The sequence below is a fragment of the Eptatretus burgeri genome, chromosome 6 (assembly GCF_056783735.1).
Source record: "Eptatretus burgeri isolate ZD-2024b chromosome 6, Ebu_testis_v1, whole genome shotgun sequence".
NCBI lineage: Eukaryota > Metazoa > Chordata > Myxini > Myxiniformes > Myxinidae > Eptatretus > Eptatretus burgeri.
In genome coordinates, this window is record NC_140966.1 from 11175481 (window position 1) to 11195508 (window position 20028).

Below are 20028 nucleotides of genomic sequence, written 5' to 3' on the forward strand. Positions count from 1 at the left end.
TGCACCTGTCCGAACCCTGCCCTACCACTCTACCGTCTCTGATTTAATGCCACATTGACAGAGCAACCTCCGCCTATGAAAGATAAAAAAAAAAATTAAACATCCCCAAACCTCATCAATTTCATGCCATGTCAAGATGCATTTTCATATCTTTGGTGTTGAACTAAAGCAGAGATGATTTTAGTAGTGATTTTATATTAAAAAAAAAAAATCCAAGAAAGGAATATAGTCTTTACTCGTGTGAAATGTAATTTACTCAGTTACGTTCAGTTGCCTGGATGTCACTGGTAATGTTGCTTCCTATTGAATGAACAATCAGGGAGATGTTTCTAATTCAAGTGATGGGAAAGTTTACAAAAAAATATAAATCAACATTAACAGTAACAAAGAAACGTCACCATCAGGTACGCGCTGGTTCGCCTTTAAAAACACTCTGTTTTGTCAATGACATAAAAGTTTGATGAAAAAAAGAATAATAATTTTTAATCACTCTCCAGCTGGAATGGTATTGCACGTTTTAAAACGATTCAAAAACACAGGACCCCCCAAACTTAAAATATCTTGAAAGCTTTAAATAGCTGCTGAAATCCATCTGTCTGGGTTCTTTGTGACATCTTTGTTTTTTTCTTTCACATTTCTTTCCACTTTTTCACATTTCTCTTTATTCATTGCAATTCTTGATTTTCTTTTTCTTTTGTTTTATCTCCCTTACTCTTTATCTCTCTTTCGTTATCTATCTGTCGAAGGAGAAGTGAATTCTTGCAGAATTTTTTTCTGTAAGGCTCACTTGGCTGCTACTGGATGGGTTTTTGAGGGTTGTGGAGTAACGTCTGAAACCCTTCTGATGACTCCAATGCAGTATTTGGTGTTCCCTTTGTGTTCAATTTTTTTTAAAAAAGCATTCCAAGCATGACCTTAGTGGACCACATGCTTGCCTACTGAACAACTGCACAGGACTTTTAAACTGACAATAATGGACAGTGATTAAAAGCAAAGGGGTCGATAAACAAAAGAACTGGGGGAAAAAAATGTTAATACAGAATGGCAATCAGGATTCATACGCACATGCACAACCCTTCGAACCCTCAGTCCTTGTATGTATGCATCATGTACATATTAGTCTGAACCTCACAACCTCACAACCACCCTCCCCCCTCCCCACCTCCACCTTCTGCAAATGTAATAAATGGATTAACTTTTATAGAAAGTGAAGTGAAACATTCATCAGATCAAGTAATTCTTAGTTTTTCATCTCTTCCCTGTGTTGCATTTGGATATATGGCAGGATGGTTGGAGAGGTACACACACACACACACACACACACACACACACACACACACACACACACACACACACACACACACACACACACACACACACACACACCTTTGGAAATATGGAAAATAATATGGAATATGGAAAATAAAAATTAAGAATTTGGCCAATAGGTCAAAGGTACCTTTTATCTCAAACTGATAATTTAAAATAAATATAAATTTGTGCTCAGTTCCTTTTTATTGACGTATACGTGTTGGGTTCTCACTTCCAATTTACAGTATATATTCAGAGCACAAAATATATTTGGCTAACCTCCCCCAAACATCCTAACCCCCCCCCCCCCTTTCTGTCTATTTGTCTGTTCGTTACTTGCAAAATCGAAGATTTTTTCAAGTATATTGATCAGTCGATTTTGTTATTCTGTCTGTCTGTTTGTCTGACCCTACTGTTGGTGTGGGACCAACATTCTTTTCGTTCTGTTACCTCCTGATACATTCTGTGTTCTAGCTTCTCCATGAGCTTTGACTGTACTCAAAAACAAGTACCATATATTTATTAAGTAAGCATTGCATAACTTTGGACCTTTACCCTACATTTCATATGTTGTTAAGTCACATGCACCTGTCCGAACCCGAACCCTGTTTGTCCGTCTATCGCCTACAGGTCACAATTTTAAACCGATCTTCACGAAACTTCACCACATGGTAGAGTTTGTCATAAGCAAGAAGCCTATTGTTTTTGAGGTCAAAGGGTCAAAAAAGGTCAACAACTTCGGTGAGATTTCTAAAATCCTCAATTTTCATCCGATTGACTTGAAATTTGAAGATTTTCATTTCAGGTCACTGAAATCAACCACCAATTATTTTTGAAGTCCACATTGGCAAAAAGGACAACATAGGCTGTCTTTCTGAAATTGTCAATTTTCATCCGATTGACTTGGAATTTGAAGAGTTTATATTTCAGGTTACTGAATTCAACCAGCCAATCATTTTTGAGGTCAACATTGACCAAAAGGTCAACATAGGCCCAAAGTTCTCAACTAAGGTGGTATTTCTAAAATCCTTAATTTTCAACTCATTGACTTGAAATTTGAAGAGGATATACTTTTCACGTTACTGAATTCAAAGAGCCAATTATTTTTGGTGTCAACATGGTCCAAAATGGTCAACAACTAAGGTGGTATTTGGAAAATCCCAATTTTCATCCGATTGACTTGAAATTTGAAGAGGATTTCTATTTCAGATCATTGAATTCAACCACCAATTATTTTGGAGGTCAAATTTGTTTTATGGATTTTGCAAGTATGGTGCTCTGCATGACGTCTTCTTGTTTGTCTTGTCTGTCTGTCTGTGTGCAGAATATCTCAAAAAGTTGTGGACGGATCCAGATGAAATTTGGTGGACAGGTTGGGTGTGTGATCACGACAAAATGTTTCGATTTTGGTGAAGATCCGAATCCAGATCTGGATATGATAATCATTTAATTAATAAAGTGATTTTTCACCATTGAGAGATAGGGCCAAAAACGAGAAATAGCATGATATTTCAAAAATTCAAAAATGTATAAATAATAAGGCAGAGGGTGGAATCCTAAACAAAGAGAGAGGCAGGATTTTCCAGGGAATCAAAAAGTTCATTGATGAAGATGACCAACAAGACTGGGCCAAAAAAACTGCCTTGGAGCATTCCAACATTGACAGGGATCAGAAATGAGAGGATTCTGTAAAGACCTGCATATGCTGAATATGGGATTGGCAGAAGTCTGTGATCCTTCAGAGGAAGTGGCCTTTCATGTCGTAAGCAGAGAGTTTGGATCTCAAGATGAAGTGCCAGATTGTATGAAATGCTTGAGTTGTGTATTAAGAAATGGCCCTGTTCTCATGTTTTGATTGAGGAATTCCATCCGTTACTGCGAGACCAGAAGCAATGGGCGGAGAAGATCCTTGTGAGCCAATGGCCATTCATTCAATTGATTAAGCATCACCTGTGGTCAAGTGATTCTCATCCTGCTTTCAGGGGAATTCACGCATTGCGTTTTTGCTCAATCCTACATGGCTGATAAACCATGTGATCTATTAATTATTCGTAAACACTCTGGTATCCCCAAGGCTTGGGGAACATGTGGGTGAATTTTCCCCTCAATCTGTCCAGCCATTCTGGAGAAGATTTTGCTAGGTTTTTGGGTATATCCAATATGGCTGCCAAAGCATGTGACCTATGATGTCATATGTGTGAACCTTTTGTTCCTCATAGATAGGTGGTCAGTCGTGTAAACCTTCACCTCGATCTGTTCAGCTATTTCAGCGAAAAGGATTTTTGAAGGTTTTTTTTTCTTTTTCAAACAATATGGCTGCTGAAACACATAACCGATGATGTCATCAATTTTTTTTTCTGTGCACCATTACAATTCCATAGATGACCCTCAAATATTTTCACACTGATTAGATGTAGCGTTCTAAATATGCAATAATGATGTCATAATGAAGGCACCTTTGACATCATAAAAAAAAAAATCACATTCCCCATTAGGAGTACTTGCCGTGTGCCAAGTTTCAATTTTTCCTTGGTGCGGTTTCAGAGATGCAGAGGTCTAAAGTTTTTCTGTTTTTCCAACATAGCTGCCACACCACATGACCTATGACGTCATAATTATGATTAAAACATCCTACATGAGTAGTCGTACCTTTGGTGAAAACGTCGGCTCAATCCGATAAGCGGTTGCGGAGAAAAACATGAAAGTTTCTGTGCGGACAAACAAAGAAACAGACAGACAGACAAACAGCAAACAAACGGACCCAAATGCAATACCCTCTCCTTCAGCGAGTGTAACAAAGACATATCTCCATTCCTATCCTCCTTCTGTTCCTTTTCTCAATGTTGGCATTTCCAATTTCCTCCCTCCCCACCCCTCCATATCCTGTGTACATGTAATAAGTAGATGCCTTTCAAAGTGTTCACATGATCACATATATTTGCAGAAGGAGGAGGTACTGCACGACTTGCTTGACCAAAAGTACTCGTACAGTACATGGAAAGGGGAATATCGAATACCCTTTTTTAATAACTGGTATGACGCCCTGTGAACGTCAATGAAAGCATCAACAGACCATTCTGGACACTTTCCCCTTGTAAATTACACATTTTGTCAAACCTTGCAACTCACGACAGAGACTTTACGGCAGACAGCGAGTTTTATGGGAGAGTTTCTCACTTTGATCCTGAATAAATGGCATTCAACAGGTTGTGGTGTATTGTGGTTGTATTATTATTCTTTTAATCCGATTTTTAAATAATGGTATGGTATGGGTGCATTACTCAAGAGCCAATGCCACTTCCTTCCCTTGGAATCATTGTAATTGCTTCAGCCATTATTGTGCTAGGCTGGATGACATTTATCAACAACTTCACGGATGAACAATTCAGCAATTTTCGATCTCTCCATCTGGTACTTTAGTGATGTAATCTGGCATCTTTTTCATTCTTGTTAGTTATGAAAACTTTCGAGAGTAAAATGTATGGCTTTTAAAGGCTTATGTTTTTACTCTATTGTAGCTTTTCAGCATATCATTTTGCACGCATTTGAAGCCATTTTTTTTCTGTCCCATCCCTACTTGGGGAGTACGACCGCACTCCCCGATAGATATGTAATGTTTAGCCGCAAACCATGAAAATGCATTTACATGTCCATCCTTCACCATATGTGGTCCATCCTAAAAAAAAGTCACTTTCCTGTGATGTGGAGGGTGATTTTTTTTTTCGTTTTTTTTTTTTGTTTGTTGTTATTTTGGAATTAAAAAAAAAAATTATTTGGGATATTTTGGAAATTTGAGATCTTCACAATTTTATACACTAAAAACTATATCAGGTAGGAACCTAATATTTTGCATTAATGTAGCCTAATGTTGCAGAGAGACGTGAGGACGTGATCCACACAAATTATTACTTTAAATGAAGTGCTGAAAGTGTCCACCACCATGTTGCAGGTACGAATTCATTCTTCGCACCATGCTGTCCGACAAAGATTGTAGCATTTCCTGGCACATTTTACCCTGATTGTGTAGCATATTTTACCTTGGCTGATTGTGTTGCATTTCTTGGGGAATATCACTGATTGTGTCACTGATTATTGCCATCTACCTTGCACTGTAATATTATATGAACAGTGAGCTTGTTATGAATTTTTCAGAGATTTATTTAGGCTTGTTTCCATTCATCCACTTTCTCTGGTGTAACAACCCTTGGCTGGCACATGTGCTTTTTAACTTTCACGCATCCTGTTTCTCAGAACTGCTTCACCAGTTTCCATTTCACTGATTTCAAAGGTTTCGTTTGACTTACAAAGCAACTTTTATATTCAATTTGACATTCCCTAAATGATGCTTTCGTGATTTAATGTTCAATGAGAAACATGTGTTCTTCCACTGTGAGCGCCATGGCGTGACCGAGTGAAAAATCGTGACACGTCACTGCCGGGTCACGCGATAAATCACGTGATACCTCATAACTCTCAGGATCATGTCACGTCTTTCTGTAACATTAGGCTACATTTACGCAAAATATTAGGTTCCTAACAGATATCGTTTTTTAGTGTATGGGAATTATTTTGGGTTCTCAAATAAAAAAAAATCACCATGTATTATATCAAAGTCTGGTGTCAATAGAAATCACAAAGCAAGTTATCTTGTATACTGAAGAGTCTGATGAAAAACGTTTCCCCATACCATCCTTTCATTTCAGCATTTTGTTTGCATCTCACCACCAATGGGGCCATAACACAAGTGCTTGATAAAAGGAACTCACAAATCCCAGTGAAAAATCCTCATTTTTTGAGGAAAAGCCAGAAAATCTGCTGTGAGATCTTCACAATTGTTCTTTCCATATGGGATGCACATAAGAACCAGTGCTCAAGAACAGCTTTTGCCCTCAGGGGAAGGAAAACCAGACATACTTGAAAACTACATTCAGACATTGCACAGCAAGCCTAAAGACAATATTTAATTCTCGTATCTTAAAATCTTGCTCTAAGATAAATAAATAAAAGAAGACTGGCATAATAAAGGTGAAGAATCTGAAAATGTGTCAGGGATACCCCAAAAATGAGAAAGCATCTCAATATGGGACATGATTAATGGTTGTCATGGTCACTATATATTATAGTATTCCCCTGTAGGGGGTGGATTGGCTTGTGTTTCTGAATCTGTACTTTGTTCGTAGTTGGCTGGTGAACATATATTATCTTTGGCACGTTCTTAATTGGAACCACAAGTTCAAATAAAAATGGTGGAAAGCTGTCCCGTTTAGCCACCTTTTTTTTTTAATGAGAACCTACTTATGGCCTGCTGCAAGTATAAGTGTCAACTGTTTGATGCCCTGGATTAGCCAGGTCTTTATATATAATCTTTTGACCCTTTTGACTCGTGTCTTTGAAACCAAGGATGTTAGAGTTTCTTGTGAAGCAGAAATAGTTAATTACCGCACAAATAAACAAACCTGGGAAAGTTGCATCGTGACATTTCACCGGCTTACATGCTCACCCTGTGCTGTCTTGCTTCTCTGAGTTTATTTTACCCTGGCACGACATGTTTGAACAAATGTGCTATTCAAGTAGAAAGCCGTAAGGGGTTGATACATTTATGTTGCATTGCGAATCATTAAGGGTGCTTTCTTTTCTGCAATCATATGAACCGGAGATGTGCCTTGTAATTGGTTTAGACAAAAAATGTTTCCATCTTTAAGAAAGTATTCTGACAAAAAAATACAATACCCAACTCCAATAACTCATGACGGCGGGCTTAATTATGTAAAGTTTTATTTTTTTTTATATCATTTTGCAGAATGTTTTCATTGCTGTGATTATTGAAACTTTTGCTGAGATACGAGTCCAATTCCAGCAGATGTGGGGCTCTCGTGGAAGTACAACTTCAACGGCAACTACACAGGTAAGTATAAATAAAGTACTGTGCATGTAAGCTGGTGACCTCCTGATGGCATGGCACACCCAAGTGAACTTTGAACTTTAATATAATTTAAAGTTTATACATTTTAGTACGAGCCTGACGCTGTGACCTCATATACGTTGTCATGTTTAACACCGACGCTGGACGGATGGACCAAACTGGCTTTTATTCCCTTGGACTGTGTTTGATTAATGCCGGCTTTGTGCATGCGCGCAGTTGTGAAGAGAAACAGGAGAGCCTAAAGCTTTTATAAAACCCAAGAGGTTTATTCCCGAAACAAATAACGAGGGAAGATTGACCGACGGAGGGATGTGATGATGGTTTGAGGTGGGGAAGAAAGATGGAACGCGGAATCGATAATAAATAATTATTTTCAATGAGAATAAAACCTCTGGCGCCACACACCCCATTCATTCACAGACGTGGAAAGGGTACAAGAACCGGGTGGCTTCAGCTGTTGGTGGATGAGCAGGTGATGAGGAGACGGGTCGGCCATGAGAAGACAAGTGGGCGATGAGGAGACAAACAGGAGATAAGGAGACGGGCAGGCGATGAGGAGGACACTCTCTCTCTCTCTCTCTCTCTCTCTCTCTCTCTCTCTCTCTCTCTCTCTCTCTCTCTCTCTCTCTCTCTCTCTCTCTCTCTCTCTCTCTCTCTCTCTCTCTCTCTCTCTCTCTCTCTCTCTCCTCGAGGCGTCCATCACTCCGCCCCTCCCTCCCCCCTCTGGTTTGGTTTGGGGCCGGGCGCAATGATGAGAATTAATGTCACAGAACAACATTAATCATCATCTCAAGTCTGAGAACGACATGGATTATCATCATTGCGTCTGACTGCAAACCATTAATGATTTCAGATTGTGCTTGGTAAAATAGGAAATAATGTTCCACGTGGCAGGCAGCACTTATCGCTCCTGGAATATCGTGTGGCAAGGGCTGTATGGAACACGGTGCAGGTGCTTTCACCACTAATGGTTTGGTGTCGCACAGTATCTGGTTTATAACCGAAAGGTTTTCAGTGACAAATGTATGGAAGCTTGCTTGCCATGTTGCCCTGATGATGCCCTAATGAGGGTGAAACTGGTTGGTAATTGCATTTTCCACGCACTTGTGATGGCATCTGAAATTACACCTTGGTATATAATTAGCGCTTTGAGATAGCTCTTCCGGAAGCTGCAGACGGTACTTGCATTGTGGCGGTGACATCATGATGTTAGTCTCAGGTTGGGGAATGACATTAATTATATATTTATATATATATATATATATATATATATATATATATATATATATATATATATATATATATATATGTATATGTAAAGGTGCCCGTCTAAGACGGGCGTCACTGGCAACAGATGGTAAAAGACAGAAAGCATGAATGTATTTTAAACAATATATTGTTACGGTTGAGGAAATTCGCAAACCACCATTCAGGTCCCGAAGGTGAGATATCTCTAAGTACATTTGTAGTTAGCCCCAAACCCGTTGTTCAGAGGGAATAAATGTGATTCATTCGGGCTGCGACCCTTTAAGATAGCCGTTTTTCTGTTCTATCTTTATTTTGAACCAACCACGTCTCAACTGCCATCACACAACAACCACCAACCGCAACGCCGCTTCACAACAACAACAACGCCAACAGCCACGACCTTTACCTTCACAACTCGCTCCCGCAAACATCGCATCACCGCCATTCCAAACGTCGCCATGGCCATGGACCAGCACTTTAAACCCTCCACCACCTTCGCCTCTCCTTCTGCGGCCATTCCCGCACCGCTTGTGGGCACCGACCGTCAGGCTGTCTTGGCCTCGTGCGGGACGCGTGCCGAGCCGCGGATGCAAATAGCGGCCTTTCTGAGGAGAAGTCGGATCAGGAATGACACACGCCCACTTCTGATCCGTCCAATCAGCAAGCGCGGGGCAGTTTGGCCCCGCCTCCAGGCGCGTCGGAGTAGAATCGATATATGCAAATTCGAGGATCAGGGGAGACTCACGCCCCTTTTTCTCCGTCCAATAGACGAGCGTGGCTCCACCCCCTAGCTCGTTCTGATCCAGAAATTTGCATATGGGTTCTCTTGCCGGACTATAAAGTGCCGAGCGCGGGGCGAATTTAGTCAGTTTGAGTTGGAGAAGAGTTCGAGGCAGTGAGTTGGAGAAGAGTCAAGGGGAGTTGGAGAAAAGGTCGAGGAAGTCTGTCGGGGTTCGGAGTCTGTCGGGGAGCTGCAGAGAGGGGAAGCCTGAAGCCTAGAGCGCAGTCGAGGTGGTTTGCTGCAGTCGGCTGAGGAGAATTGGGGAGGAGGTCGAATAGCTCGGGTCCAAGGCAAGGAAGACGGCGGTCGGCGACGAGGTCGCAGTGGAGTCGCTCGTCGCGGGACCCAAGCAAGCCAGCTATCCTCTTTCCCCAGAGCATCAACAATTTCCCCCTTTTTCCCCCCTGCGATGAGATAGTGCGAAAAGGGGGCCCCGTTCCCACCCCACTCCAAGCAGTGCCAACAAAACCCGTGAAGGAGCGCGGAGTCGGGGCGCCGCCACATTTGCGGCTCATCATCAAAGACACGGGTAGGATCCACCCGGTCTCGCGGCCCACAGGCCCCGTCTGTCCCCTTGTCTTTGAGGGTGGCCCTTTTCTTTTGCTTTTGAGTAAATGTGTTGTCGGCGCTGTCTGTAAAGTAAAACGGTGTAAGTGTTGCCGTGTGCTCGCGTAGTCGGTAGTAGATCTGCATTGTTGTGTTTCTTTTGTAACATCTGCTTTTGGTGCATAATTGTTGTAATTGTATATGTATGCTCTCCGTGTGCCGCGGAATAAATATGACTTATGTTGAAATGTTTTTCCCGTTTCGCTTCGTCTTTTCTTTAATTGAATCTCCATCTTGCTTCACGTAAAGGGTTGGTAGTGGGCTAAATACGCCCGATAATTAATCGGAACCGCCCAGGCCGACGATAACACCGCTCGGTTATCCCGCTAGTACGGAACGGGTCGCTTAAGTGGCCCGTGTCCAGAGTCGACCTGCGGCGAGGTGCGATCGCCCGGTCTACCCTCCATGTGGGTACTTAGGTAGGTCGAGTTTGGCGAACAACCCTATCCCACGCGGGGGGCCGATTGTCACGATCGTGGTGAGGCCGAAAGGCCCACCCGTGACTCGCTCCCGGCGTTAGTCCGAGAGGGTCACGACAGAATTGTCCGTCCGGTGGGCGATGTGCCGCGATTCGAGTTACGTGGCCGCTCGCACGCCGGCGGGCACGAATTCGCAACACTGGTGTCAGGTTGTGGGACACAAACTCATCCCCCTCCTCGCGGTACTGGTGTCTGAGAACGGGAAAATGGGCTCTCCTGTCTCCAGCTAAATTCACGGGAATCGGTCCAGGGGTGAGAGGAGTGACCCCCGATTCCCTCCAAATTACGAGCGATTTAAATTAACCCTTTACGAGAGATAAGATGGCGTCTCAAGGCGAGTGGGAGCCGGGGGTATTAGAAATGGATTTAGAATGTGTTGAATCCATGGTCCAGGATGAAATCCCCGTGCAGGAAATGTTGGTTGTGCAGGAACACGAACTCCCCCAACTGAACCCAGAGCCCGAAATAGGTGCGGCGGCGGCCGCAGTGTATGACACCTCCCTCCCCCTCTCCGCCAAAACCCCCCGATCCTTGCCGAATCGGCTCAGCTGAGTGCACCCGACATGGCCCAGCTATGCGCCATGCTGGCGGCAATGACTGCGAAGATGGATACAAACACAAATGAAATGAAAAACGAAATAAAAGGCATGAACAAGCACATGAACGAAATGGAAACAAACATGAAGGAAGAAATGAGAGAAATGCGGGGTGAGACGCAGAACATGGGCCGAAGCCTGCAGGCGGGCATGAAGGCAGTAACCGGGGAGCTTAAAATGGCGACACCACGTGTGGGAGCGAACGAGCTGGGAGGGGGTGCAACGGCTGTCAGGCCCGCAGTGGGGGCGGGTGACAAATTAATTCGGGGGGCGTGTTGGGCGAGACTGGTAAAGGTGACGGAGAGAGCAACAGTGACGGTGACCGAGAGGGAAAAAATAAATGGGGAGACCGAAACGTGTGAGACGAGACACGTGGTGACGACGGAAAGGAGGAAAGAAATAATAGTGGAGACACGGGAGATGGGAACGATCGAGGGAAGACTACACGATGAATTGGACGGGGTAAGAGACGCACACACACACACACACACACACACACACACACACACACACACACACACACACACACACACACACACACACACACACACGGAGGTAGTGGAGGATAATGGGGGTGAGCTGGTGGACTAGGTAGAGACCCAGTGCGAGCAGCGGGATAGCCTCCTCCAGGAACGAGGGGAGGGAGTATGATGCCCCCTTGAGGCGACTCACGACCAGGTGGGTTCGGTCGTGCTTTGCGAGGTCGAGGGGAGGAGTGCTGTGGACAGGTGCACGGAAAGCTTGGGGGTATAGAGGCCCCGCACCCCCTTGAGGGGACACGAATCCCCAGTGTGGTTGTCCCGGTGTTTGTGGTGTCGAGGTGTGTGTTCACGAGTGTGGCGAAATGCGTGCTGCAACGCACTCATAGCGCGGGTGCAAGGGCATGTGTGAGAGCGACCGGGTGGGTGACAAAGACCCCGTGTGTGGATGAGACCCCAGGTGTGAGTGCGCCCGCGTCTGTGGAAACGACCCCGTGTGTGAGTGGTGTGGTGGCAAGTGTGCCGAAGGACGTGCTCCCAGCACGCCGTGTGTGGATGAGACACCGCGGGCGAGTGCCCCCGCGTGTGTGAGTGGTATGGTTTGTGTGAGGGAAATGGCACGAGTGGGTGGAAGGCCGCGAGTGAGTGGAGCCACGTGTGCGAGGGAGGTGGCATGCGTGAGTGAACGGCCGAATGCAAGGGAGACCGTGAGTGTGAGAGAGCGGTATGTGAGGGAGATGTCGGTCGGCATGCGGGAGCACGCAGCCGCGTCTCCCGGTGTGAATGTAATGGAGTGGAGTGTGAGCGTCGTGACACGCGGGAGTGCGTGTGTTGAATGGAGACGACGATGGCGACAGAGGGACAAAAGCCGGGTAGCGGCTGTAGCTGTTCCTGGGACCGTGCTGGGTTCACCCAGCAGCGAGCGCGAGGTCCATGCTGTGCAACGCACGAGGCCCCCACGTGCTCGCTTGAGGGAGTGAAGACCCAGTCCGGAAACGCACGCGGTGGATTTGCCGATCCCGCGGACGGACAAAGTTTAGACAGGTAAACGGATTTGGACCGGACGGGTTCTCCACACGGGCGTGTGTGTTAAGCTCCAACGGGAAAAGCACATGTGTTCGCGTGGGGAACCCCTCGAGACGTGGGGCTTGTGGTTTTTTTATGTGCGGGTGACGTCATCGCTGCGTGTGTGGTTTCAATCCGGCAGAAGGGTGAATCCCTGCCGGATGGTACCGTCCAAGAGGGACGAGGGATGCGAACAGCTGCCATGACGTCACGCCAAGGGTGCGCGGCTGTGAATTGCCGCGCTGGTGCGCAGGTTGCGAGTTACCGCGCTGGTGCTGCGCAATAAAAAAAAAAAAAGCAAGCCTCGCTTTCGGGTGAACAGGATTCCCTGGGCAAGGGGTGGAAGACCCCCGTGGCCTGGGCACAGGATGGAAACTAGTTAGGGGGAAGAGTTAGCTTAGTTAGACCGACTTCATGGGGCAGGGGTAAGTCCTCATGGAGTCCGTGGAATGGATGAGGTAGAGGGTTTTAGTTCAGATTTAGGATTGGGAAATGATTTATAGAGGTTTGAGGACAGTGGACAGACTTTGGATGTGTAGAGGGGATGTAGTTTAGCCACGTAGTGTTCAAAGGAACGTGCTATAGTGTAAGGGATGACGTGGGAGCACGAGTTAGTTAGGGGATGTAGTTAGAAGGATGGCAGAGTTCAGCGGTGTGTGTGTTGAAGAGTTGGTGAGTTGAGTGAGTACATGTGCTGGGTGAGTGAGTGAGGCCAGCGGGTCTGTGTGAATGGAGCGAGTCTGGAATGCATGGTGCGATGAGTGATTGGGGGGAGGAGTGACTCCCGCCCAAGGGCCCCCAGGGTCAGTGTAGAGTGAGTTAGTGGGTTAGTCAAATTGAAAAATGGAAATCGTTTTGCTGCTGGTGGGAGTGTAGGCTCGAAACCCGTTTGGAGGGGTGCAGGAGCCCTGTTGACGGGCTGGGAGCGTGGCTGCGAAAGGTAAGTATCGCTGAGTGGGTACCCTGGGCACCAGGCTAGTCGGCCGTAGTAGGCCAAGGGCCCATGGGGGGCCGGGATAGCGTAGTGGGCACGGGTGCGTCCGCTTTGTGCGGGGGCCCGGGGCGCCGTTAGCCGCGTGGGCAGTGTTGTGGGCATGAGTGACCCTCGGAAAGGGGCCCGGGAAGCCAGCCTGCCATGTGTGCGTTTCAGGGGAGGTGCCATGGGGGGCACTCCCCGGTGTTTAGGGAGCTGGTAGGCTCTGAGGCAGTGTAGTGCCCGGGGGTGCCATCGTCGGAGAATCGGCAGAGGGTCGTGCCTGCCAAGGGGAGCCACGCGTCCCAGCCATGAGACCGTGTGAGGGCACGGAAAGAAAATTGGGGGGGGGGGCGAGGCCCGAAATTGTGAGGACACCAACACAGGCGACGGGAATCTGGGTTGTTAGAACCAATAGTTTAAGCGAGGGGTGCTTGTTGGAAGCCCTGGGGTAGTTTAACAGTAAAATGGTTAGGGTAGATTAGGAAGTGTACCCCTCTGCACCATCCATCCCCTCGCTCTCGTTGTGGACCGCTGGACCCACTTGGTGTTATAGATCGCTGAAGTCTGGCGAGGCCATCCTGAGGCTTGAGTTGGGCCTCGACACAGGACGCTAGCTCTCCCTTGCTCCCCTCCGGGAAGGGAACGTAGGGGTTGGGAGTAGGCTAGGTGACAGGATAGGTTAGCCGAACAAGGGCGATAAAGGGGGTTAAGGGGACGATTTATAGTGGGGAAGTAAAAATAAAAACAACAAAAAAATAAGTTGGGGCTAAATTGGGTTTTACAAATTAAGGGAGTGGGTATGGACAGTGACAGGCAAAGGCGATAGGTTGGGAGGGAGACCGTAGGGTAGGTCCGGGCCCGCATTCCAAGTGGCCAGCACCACCGCACTCCCTCCACCAACCTCCACTGCAAGGCAAAGGCCGGCCCACTTCATCGACAGCTGTTGTTTTGCTGCAAGGCCTGTGCCGGCTGGATCGTCTGCAGCTGCTGTGCTTCAAGGCCTGTGCCGGCCAGTTCGTCTGTGTTTGCCTGCAGCGGCCCTGTTCTGCAGGCTGTGGTTGCCTGCTCACCTTTGCCATGTCATGCCCACTGCCCCTGTTCACCAGGCCCATTCAATTTTTGCTTTGCCCCCCCCCCCCTGTTCATTTCCATGTACGCCAGGATCAAAGCAACAGTTTGCAAGCTGCAAGAACTGCCCTGTTGGCAGCTACAACACGGGCCTGCAGTGGCGGCCCGTGCACCGTGTTTGCGTCCATCCATTAATCCATCCATCCATCCATCCGTTGTGCTCATTGCGTCTGCCACTTGAGCTGGCACGGAGACTGCGTTTGTGCAGCCCATGCACCGTTGTGGTTCACTGGGTTCATTTCAAAAGGGGAGGCCGAGGACTGCGTGTGAGCAGCCGGCCACGCTCCCTGTCACCTGCATTGTTTGAGCCAGAGACTGCATGCGAGCAGCCTGGCTCCCTGCGAACTGCTTTCTTTTTGCAGAGTCCATTGATCCTGGGCCATGGTTTAGTGTAAAATTTGTTAGTTAAGGTTAAGATGTACTGTACATATGAGTGCGCCCCCGGCATGTCTGTTTTAGCGCCGGCAATTTTATTTAAGTCGTCCGTGTGAGTGGGTTTGTTTAGTTAGTTACTCAGTCCTCAGGTTATTTATTTTGGGGAAACGAATACCATGAATGTCGCACTCAGGGATCCGTAGGTAAAACATACTAGGGGAGAACTACACATGATGGCACACAAAAATTTGACGACTCGGGACGAGTCTGTAAAAAGGGGAGGGGGTAGTGTTGTGGTTGAGAAAATTCGCAAACCACCATTCAGGTCCTGTAGGTGAGATATCTCTGTAAGTACATGTGTAGTTAGCCCCAAACCCGTTGTTTAGAGGGAATAAATGTGATTCATTCGGGCTGCGACCCTTTAAGATAGCCGTTTTTCTGTTCTATCTTTATTTTGAACCAACCACGTCTTAACCGCCATCACACAACAACCACTAACCGCAACACCGCTTCACAACAACAATGCCAACAGCCACGACCTTTACCTTCACAACTCGCTCTCGCAAACATCGCATCACCACCATTCCAAGCGTCGCCATGGCCATCACCGCCACAATAAACCCTCCACCACCTTCACCTCTCCTCCTTCTGCCGCCATTCCCGCACCGCTTGTGGACGCTGAGCGTCGGGCTGTCCTGGCCTCGTGCGGTACGCGCGCTGAGCCGCGGGTGCAAAGAGCGGCCTTTCCGAGGAGGGGTCGGATCAGGAATGATACACGCCCACTTCTGATCCGTCCTATCAGCAGGCGCGGGGCGATTTGGCCCCGACTCCAGGCGCGTCGGAGTGGAATCGGTATATGCAAATTCGAGGATCAGGGGAGGTTCATGCCCACTTTTCCTCCGTCCAATGGGCGAGCGTGGCTCCGCCCCCGAGCTCATCCTGATCCGGAAATTTGCATATGGGTTCTCCTGCCGTACTATAAAGCATCGAGCGCGGGGCGAATTCAGTTTTGTTTTTGGGTCGGAAGCAGTTGGAGGCAGTCGGAGTTTTTGGGCTCGGGCGAGTTGGAGAGGTGTGGCGGCGGCGAAGTGTGGCAGCGGCAGAGTGTGGCAGCAGCAGTCAAGACGGGTCTGGAGGAGAGTCAGTCTGTCAGGGTTCGGAGCCTGTTGGGGAGCTGCAGAGAGGGGAAGCCGGGAACGCGGTCGAGGTTGCAATGGAGTCACTCGTCGCGGGACCCAAGCAAGCCAGCTATCCTCTTTCCCCAGAGCATCAACAATTCCCCCCTTTTTCCCCCCCGTGCTGAGATAGTGCGGAAAGGGGGCCCCGCTCCCACCCCATTCCAAGCAGTGCCAACGAAACCCGCGGAGGAGCGCGAAGTCGGGGCACCGCCGCGGCATTTGCGGCTCATCACAAGACGGGTAGGCTCCACCCGGTCTCGCGCACACAGACTACGTCTGCCCCCTTGTCGTTGAGGGTGGCCCTTTTCTTTTGGTTTTGAGTAAATGTGTTGTCGGCGCCGTCTGTAAAGTAAAAATGTGTAAGTGTTGCCGTGTGTTCGCGTAGTCGGTAGTATCTCTGCATTGTTGTGTTACTTTTGTTGCAATTGCTTTTGGTGCATAATTGTTGTAATTGTATATGTGTGCTATCCGTGTGCCGCGGAATAAATGTGCCTTATGTTGAACTGTTTTTCCCGTTTCGCTTCGTCTTTTCTTTAATTGAATCTCCATCTTACTTCACGTAAAGGGTTGGTCGTGGGCTAAATACGCCCGATAATTAATCGGAACCATCGAGGTTGATGATAACACCGCTCGGTTATCCCGATAGTACGGAACGGGTCGCTTAAGGGGCTCGTGTCCGGGGTTGACCTGCGGCGAGGTGCGATCGCCCGGTCTACCCTCCGTGTGGGTACTTAGGTAGGTCGAATTTGGCGAACAACCCTATCCCACGCGGGGTGGGGGGGGGCGATTGGCACGATCGTGGTGAGGCCGAAAGGCCCACCCGTGACTAGTTCCCGGCGTTAGTCCGAGAGGGTCACGACGGAATTGTCCGTCCGGTGGGCAACGTGCCGCGATTCGAGTTACGTGGCCACTCGCACGCCAGCGGGCACGAATTCGCAACAATATATATATATTTTTTTATATATATTTTTTTTCATTTTTATGGAGAGCCACGAAGCGCATCCTGGAGCTGAATGTTATATATTTATATATATATATATATATATATATATATATATATATATATATATATATATATATATATATATATATATATCTATCTTCTTCTTCTTCTTTCGGCTGCTCCCGTTCGGGGTCGCCACAGCGGATCATCCGTATGATCCGCATCGTGATTTGGCACATGTTTTACGCCGGATGCCCTTCCTGACGCAACCCTGGTCACCTCTTACGACACAGGGATATGGTACACCTATTTTAACCGGGGTATACACCGGCCCAGTATACAGTATATACATATACACACATGTGTAAAGTTTCATCAAGACCGCTTGACTGGTCTAGGAGCTTATTCGTCACAAAAAAACAGACAGACACAGAGAGGACTACTATATATATATATATATATATATATATATATATATATATATATATATATATATATATATATATATATATATATATATATATATATATATATATATATATAATATGTACACACACATATATACACTGATGGCATTATTGATGGGGGTGATTCAATGCCATTGGTGTAGTTTAACCCAATGGCCTTCATCCACTTTCCTTGACTTCTACAAAGTTTTGAGATTTCATGATGCTTCCTGCATATGGATTATCCTCTGGGGGACATTCTCAAAAGATGGGATATCTTTTTTTTTTTGAATTGGTTAAGTCAAATTATCATTTAAGGTAGGCCTGCCTCTGTTTTCCACTCAGTCCACTACACTCGGTCATTGCTTTCCTTGTACTTAATCTTGGTTTCTAGCAATGTTGCAGTACTCATTTCTAAAAATTGCATTTAGGTTCTGCTTGTTGCACCTGCACTCTTGTTCCTTGCTTATCCTGTCTGTGGAACTCCCTTCCAAAGGCTGTTTTAGCCCATGCTTCCCTTCAGAGCTTCAAGCAGATGGTGCACTAGCCTCTCATGTTAACCCTCCCTCCCTTCCCCCACTGTCAGGTTAGGCCAGATCAGATCTGCGACTTGCAACAGGTATCGTGTAAACCTGTACCAACCTGTTCCATGGTCGGGTTGTCGGCGACGAAACCGTCTCCTCCACCGGGTTTCCTGGTGAGGAGGGTGTTTGGATATGGATACCCAGCAGGATTAAAAACAAAACTTGTCAAAGGGCGAAGGGCCTTGTGAGCCAACGGCCATCCATATCTAGTGCCCAACTCTGTCTACAGACGTCCTCCTGCAGTTGGGTTACTTCTTAAGACGTTGGTGGCAGGATTTGCACTCTGGCCACCGTAAAACCCTTCATTCTGCGAAACATTCTCAAAGCATAACAAAATCTGAAAACCCACTCCGTGGGAGTACCTCCTGTGCAGCTTCCCTTCGCAGCGCAGCTCACCGGATGACGAGATTGGGGCAAAGCCTTCGAGATCCTCAATCTTTGATGATAGGAGGGAAACCACGGGGTAACATTCCCGGGTCAGATTGTGGGAGAGTGTGTCAGAGTGGTGCTGAGGTATCGTCCCTCAGACGGCGGTCTCCTTGGGTTAACCTGAGACGGTCCCTTCGGGTGGGTGCCTGGAATGTCCTATCCCAAAGAGAGGATGATCACCTGACTCTGTTACATTCTGAGCTCAAGCGTTTTGACATCGGTATTGCAGCACTTTCTGAGGTTCCAAGACCGGATTGCGGCGAAATCATGGCGGGTGGTGACACCTACTATTGGTCTGGTCGCTCTGATGGTTACCATGCCCAATGAGTTGTTGTAGCCGTGTCCAATAAGCTGACCCCAATGATAATTGAGGTAACACCGGTCAACGAGCGTATTATGAGATTAAGGATTCGTCACTCCTTGTGTGTCATTTCCCTAGTCTCTGTTTATGCTCTGACTAATGCGAGTGATCTCACCGTGAAGGATACATTCTATGCCACGCTCGAGTCTGTGGTTGATCAGTGCCCCAGAGGAGATACACTTCTAGTCTTGGGGGATTTCAATGCATCAACTGGAACTGATAGGGATGGTTATGAGATGTGTGTTGGTCCCCATGGGTCTGGAACTGTGAATCTGAATAGCACTAACTTCCTTGACTTTTCAAGAAGTCACGGACTTAGGGTGGCTGGTTCATGGTTTCAGCGCCCACAAGCTCATCGCTGGACTTGGTATCCCAATGCTGGTGGTGTGGCAAAGGAGATTGACCATGTGCTTGTTGATGGTCGCTGGAGGATGATCCAGAACTGCAGGGTCTACTGGAGTGCTCAGTTCCACAATACTGACCACAGGCTTGTTGTAGCAACTCTAAAGTTGCACCTTAAATCCAGGAGAATGGTACTATCCCAGCCTAGACTGGATGTTGGGAAGCCCAAGGATGAGGGTAGCTGAGGTATTTGCGAACAGGCTGAGTGGAGATTTGGGGGTCTGGGTGCTTTAGGAGATCCTGAAGAGTTGTGGAGTGCCTTCAAGTCTACCATCCTTGATGTTGCTGGTGGATGTCTTGGAACTCACCGGAGGGCGAAGAAGAATTTTGTCTTTCAAGGGACACTGTGTACCATTGACCAGAGTCGCAGGGCCAGGCTGAATGGCAGAGCTGTGCTGTTCAGGGAGCTGAGTGGTAAAACTGTACGTGCACTGAGGGTGGACAAGGAGGCCTATGTGCGAGGAATCTGTGAGGGGGAAGAGCATCACCTGTAGTCAAGTGATTCTCGTATTGCTTACAGGGGAATTCATGCATTGCGTTCATCCAAGCCCATCCCTCGGTGTGCTGCAGTTGGAGCAGCGTGTGGTTGGCTCTTGACAGAGGAGTCCGAAGTGAAGGCCCGCTAGGCCGGTTACTTTGAGCGGTTGTACCAGGTTGATCCACCAGCTGTCCAGTTGGACGTCAGAGGTGTTACAATAACTGTTGCTGACCCTCCAAT

The 20028-nt window shown here is 47.1% G+C and overlaps 1 protein-coding gene and 1 long non-coding RNA gene across 9 annotated transcripts in view; one reads left to right on the top strand and one right to left on the bottom strand.

The window, feature by feature from the left end:
* Nucleotides 1-7768, bottom strand: part of LOC147024248 (uncharacterized) — a 26114-nt gene extending 18346 nt beyond the window's left edge. The window contains exon 1 of the long non-coding RNA XR_015058946.1: nucleotides 7640-7768. This is a non-coding gene — a long non-coding RNA (uncharacterized LOC147024248). The remainder of the gene's footprint in view (nucleotides 1-7639) is intronic.
* NALCN (sodium leak channel, non-selective) overlaps nucleotides 1-20028 on the top strand; it is a 195057-nt gene that overhangs the window by 32901 nt on the left and 142128 nt on the right. For 7 of the 8 annotated variants that reach the window (XR_015058942.1, XM_085883982.1, XM_085883986.1 and 4 more), the window contains one exon: nucleotides 7112-7216. Coding sequence is in view for 7 of the 8 variants with exons in the window: in XM_085883982.1 (XP_085740108.1) it covers nucleotides 7112-7216 (105 nt within the window). In the remaining variant the exon portion in view is untranslated. Of the gene's footprint in view, nucleotides 1-5236; nucleotides 5261-7111; nucleotides 7217-20028 lie in introns of those variants that run through there. The other variant, XM_085883987.1, reaches the window with a different exon arrangement.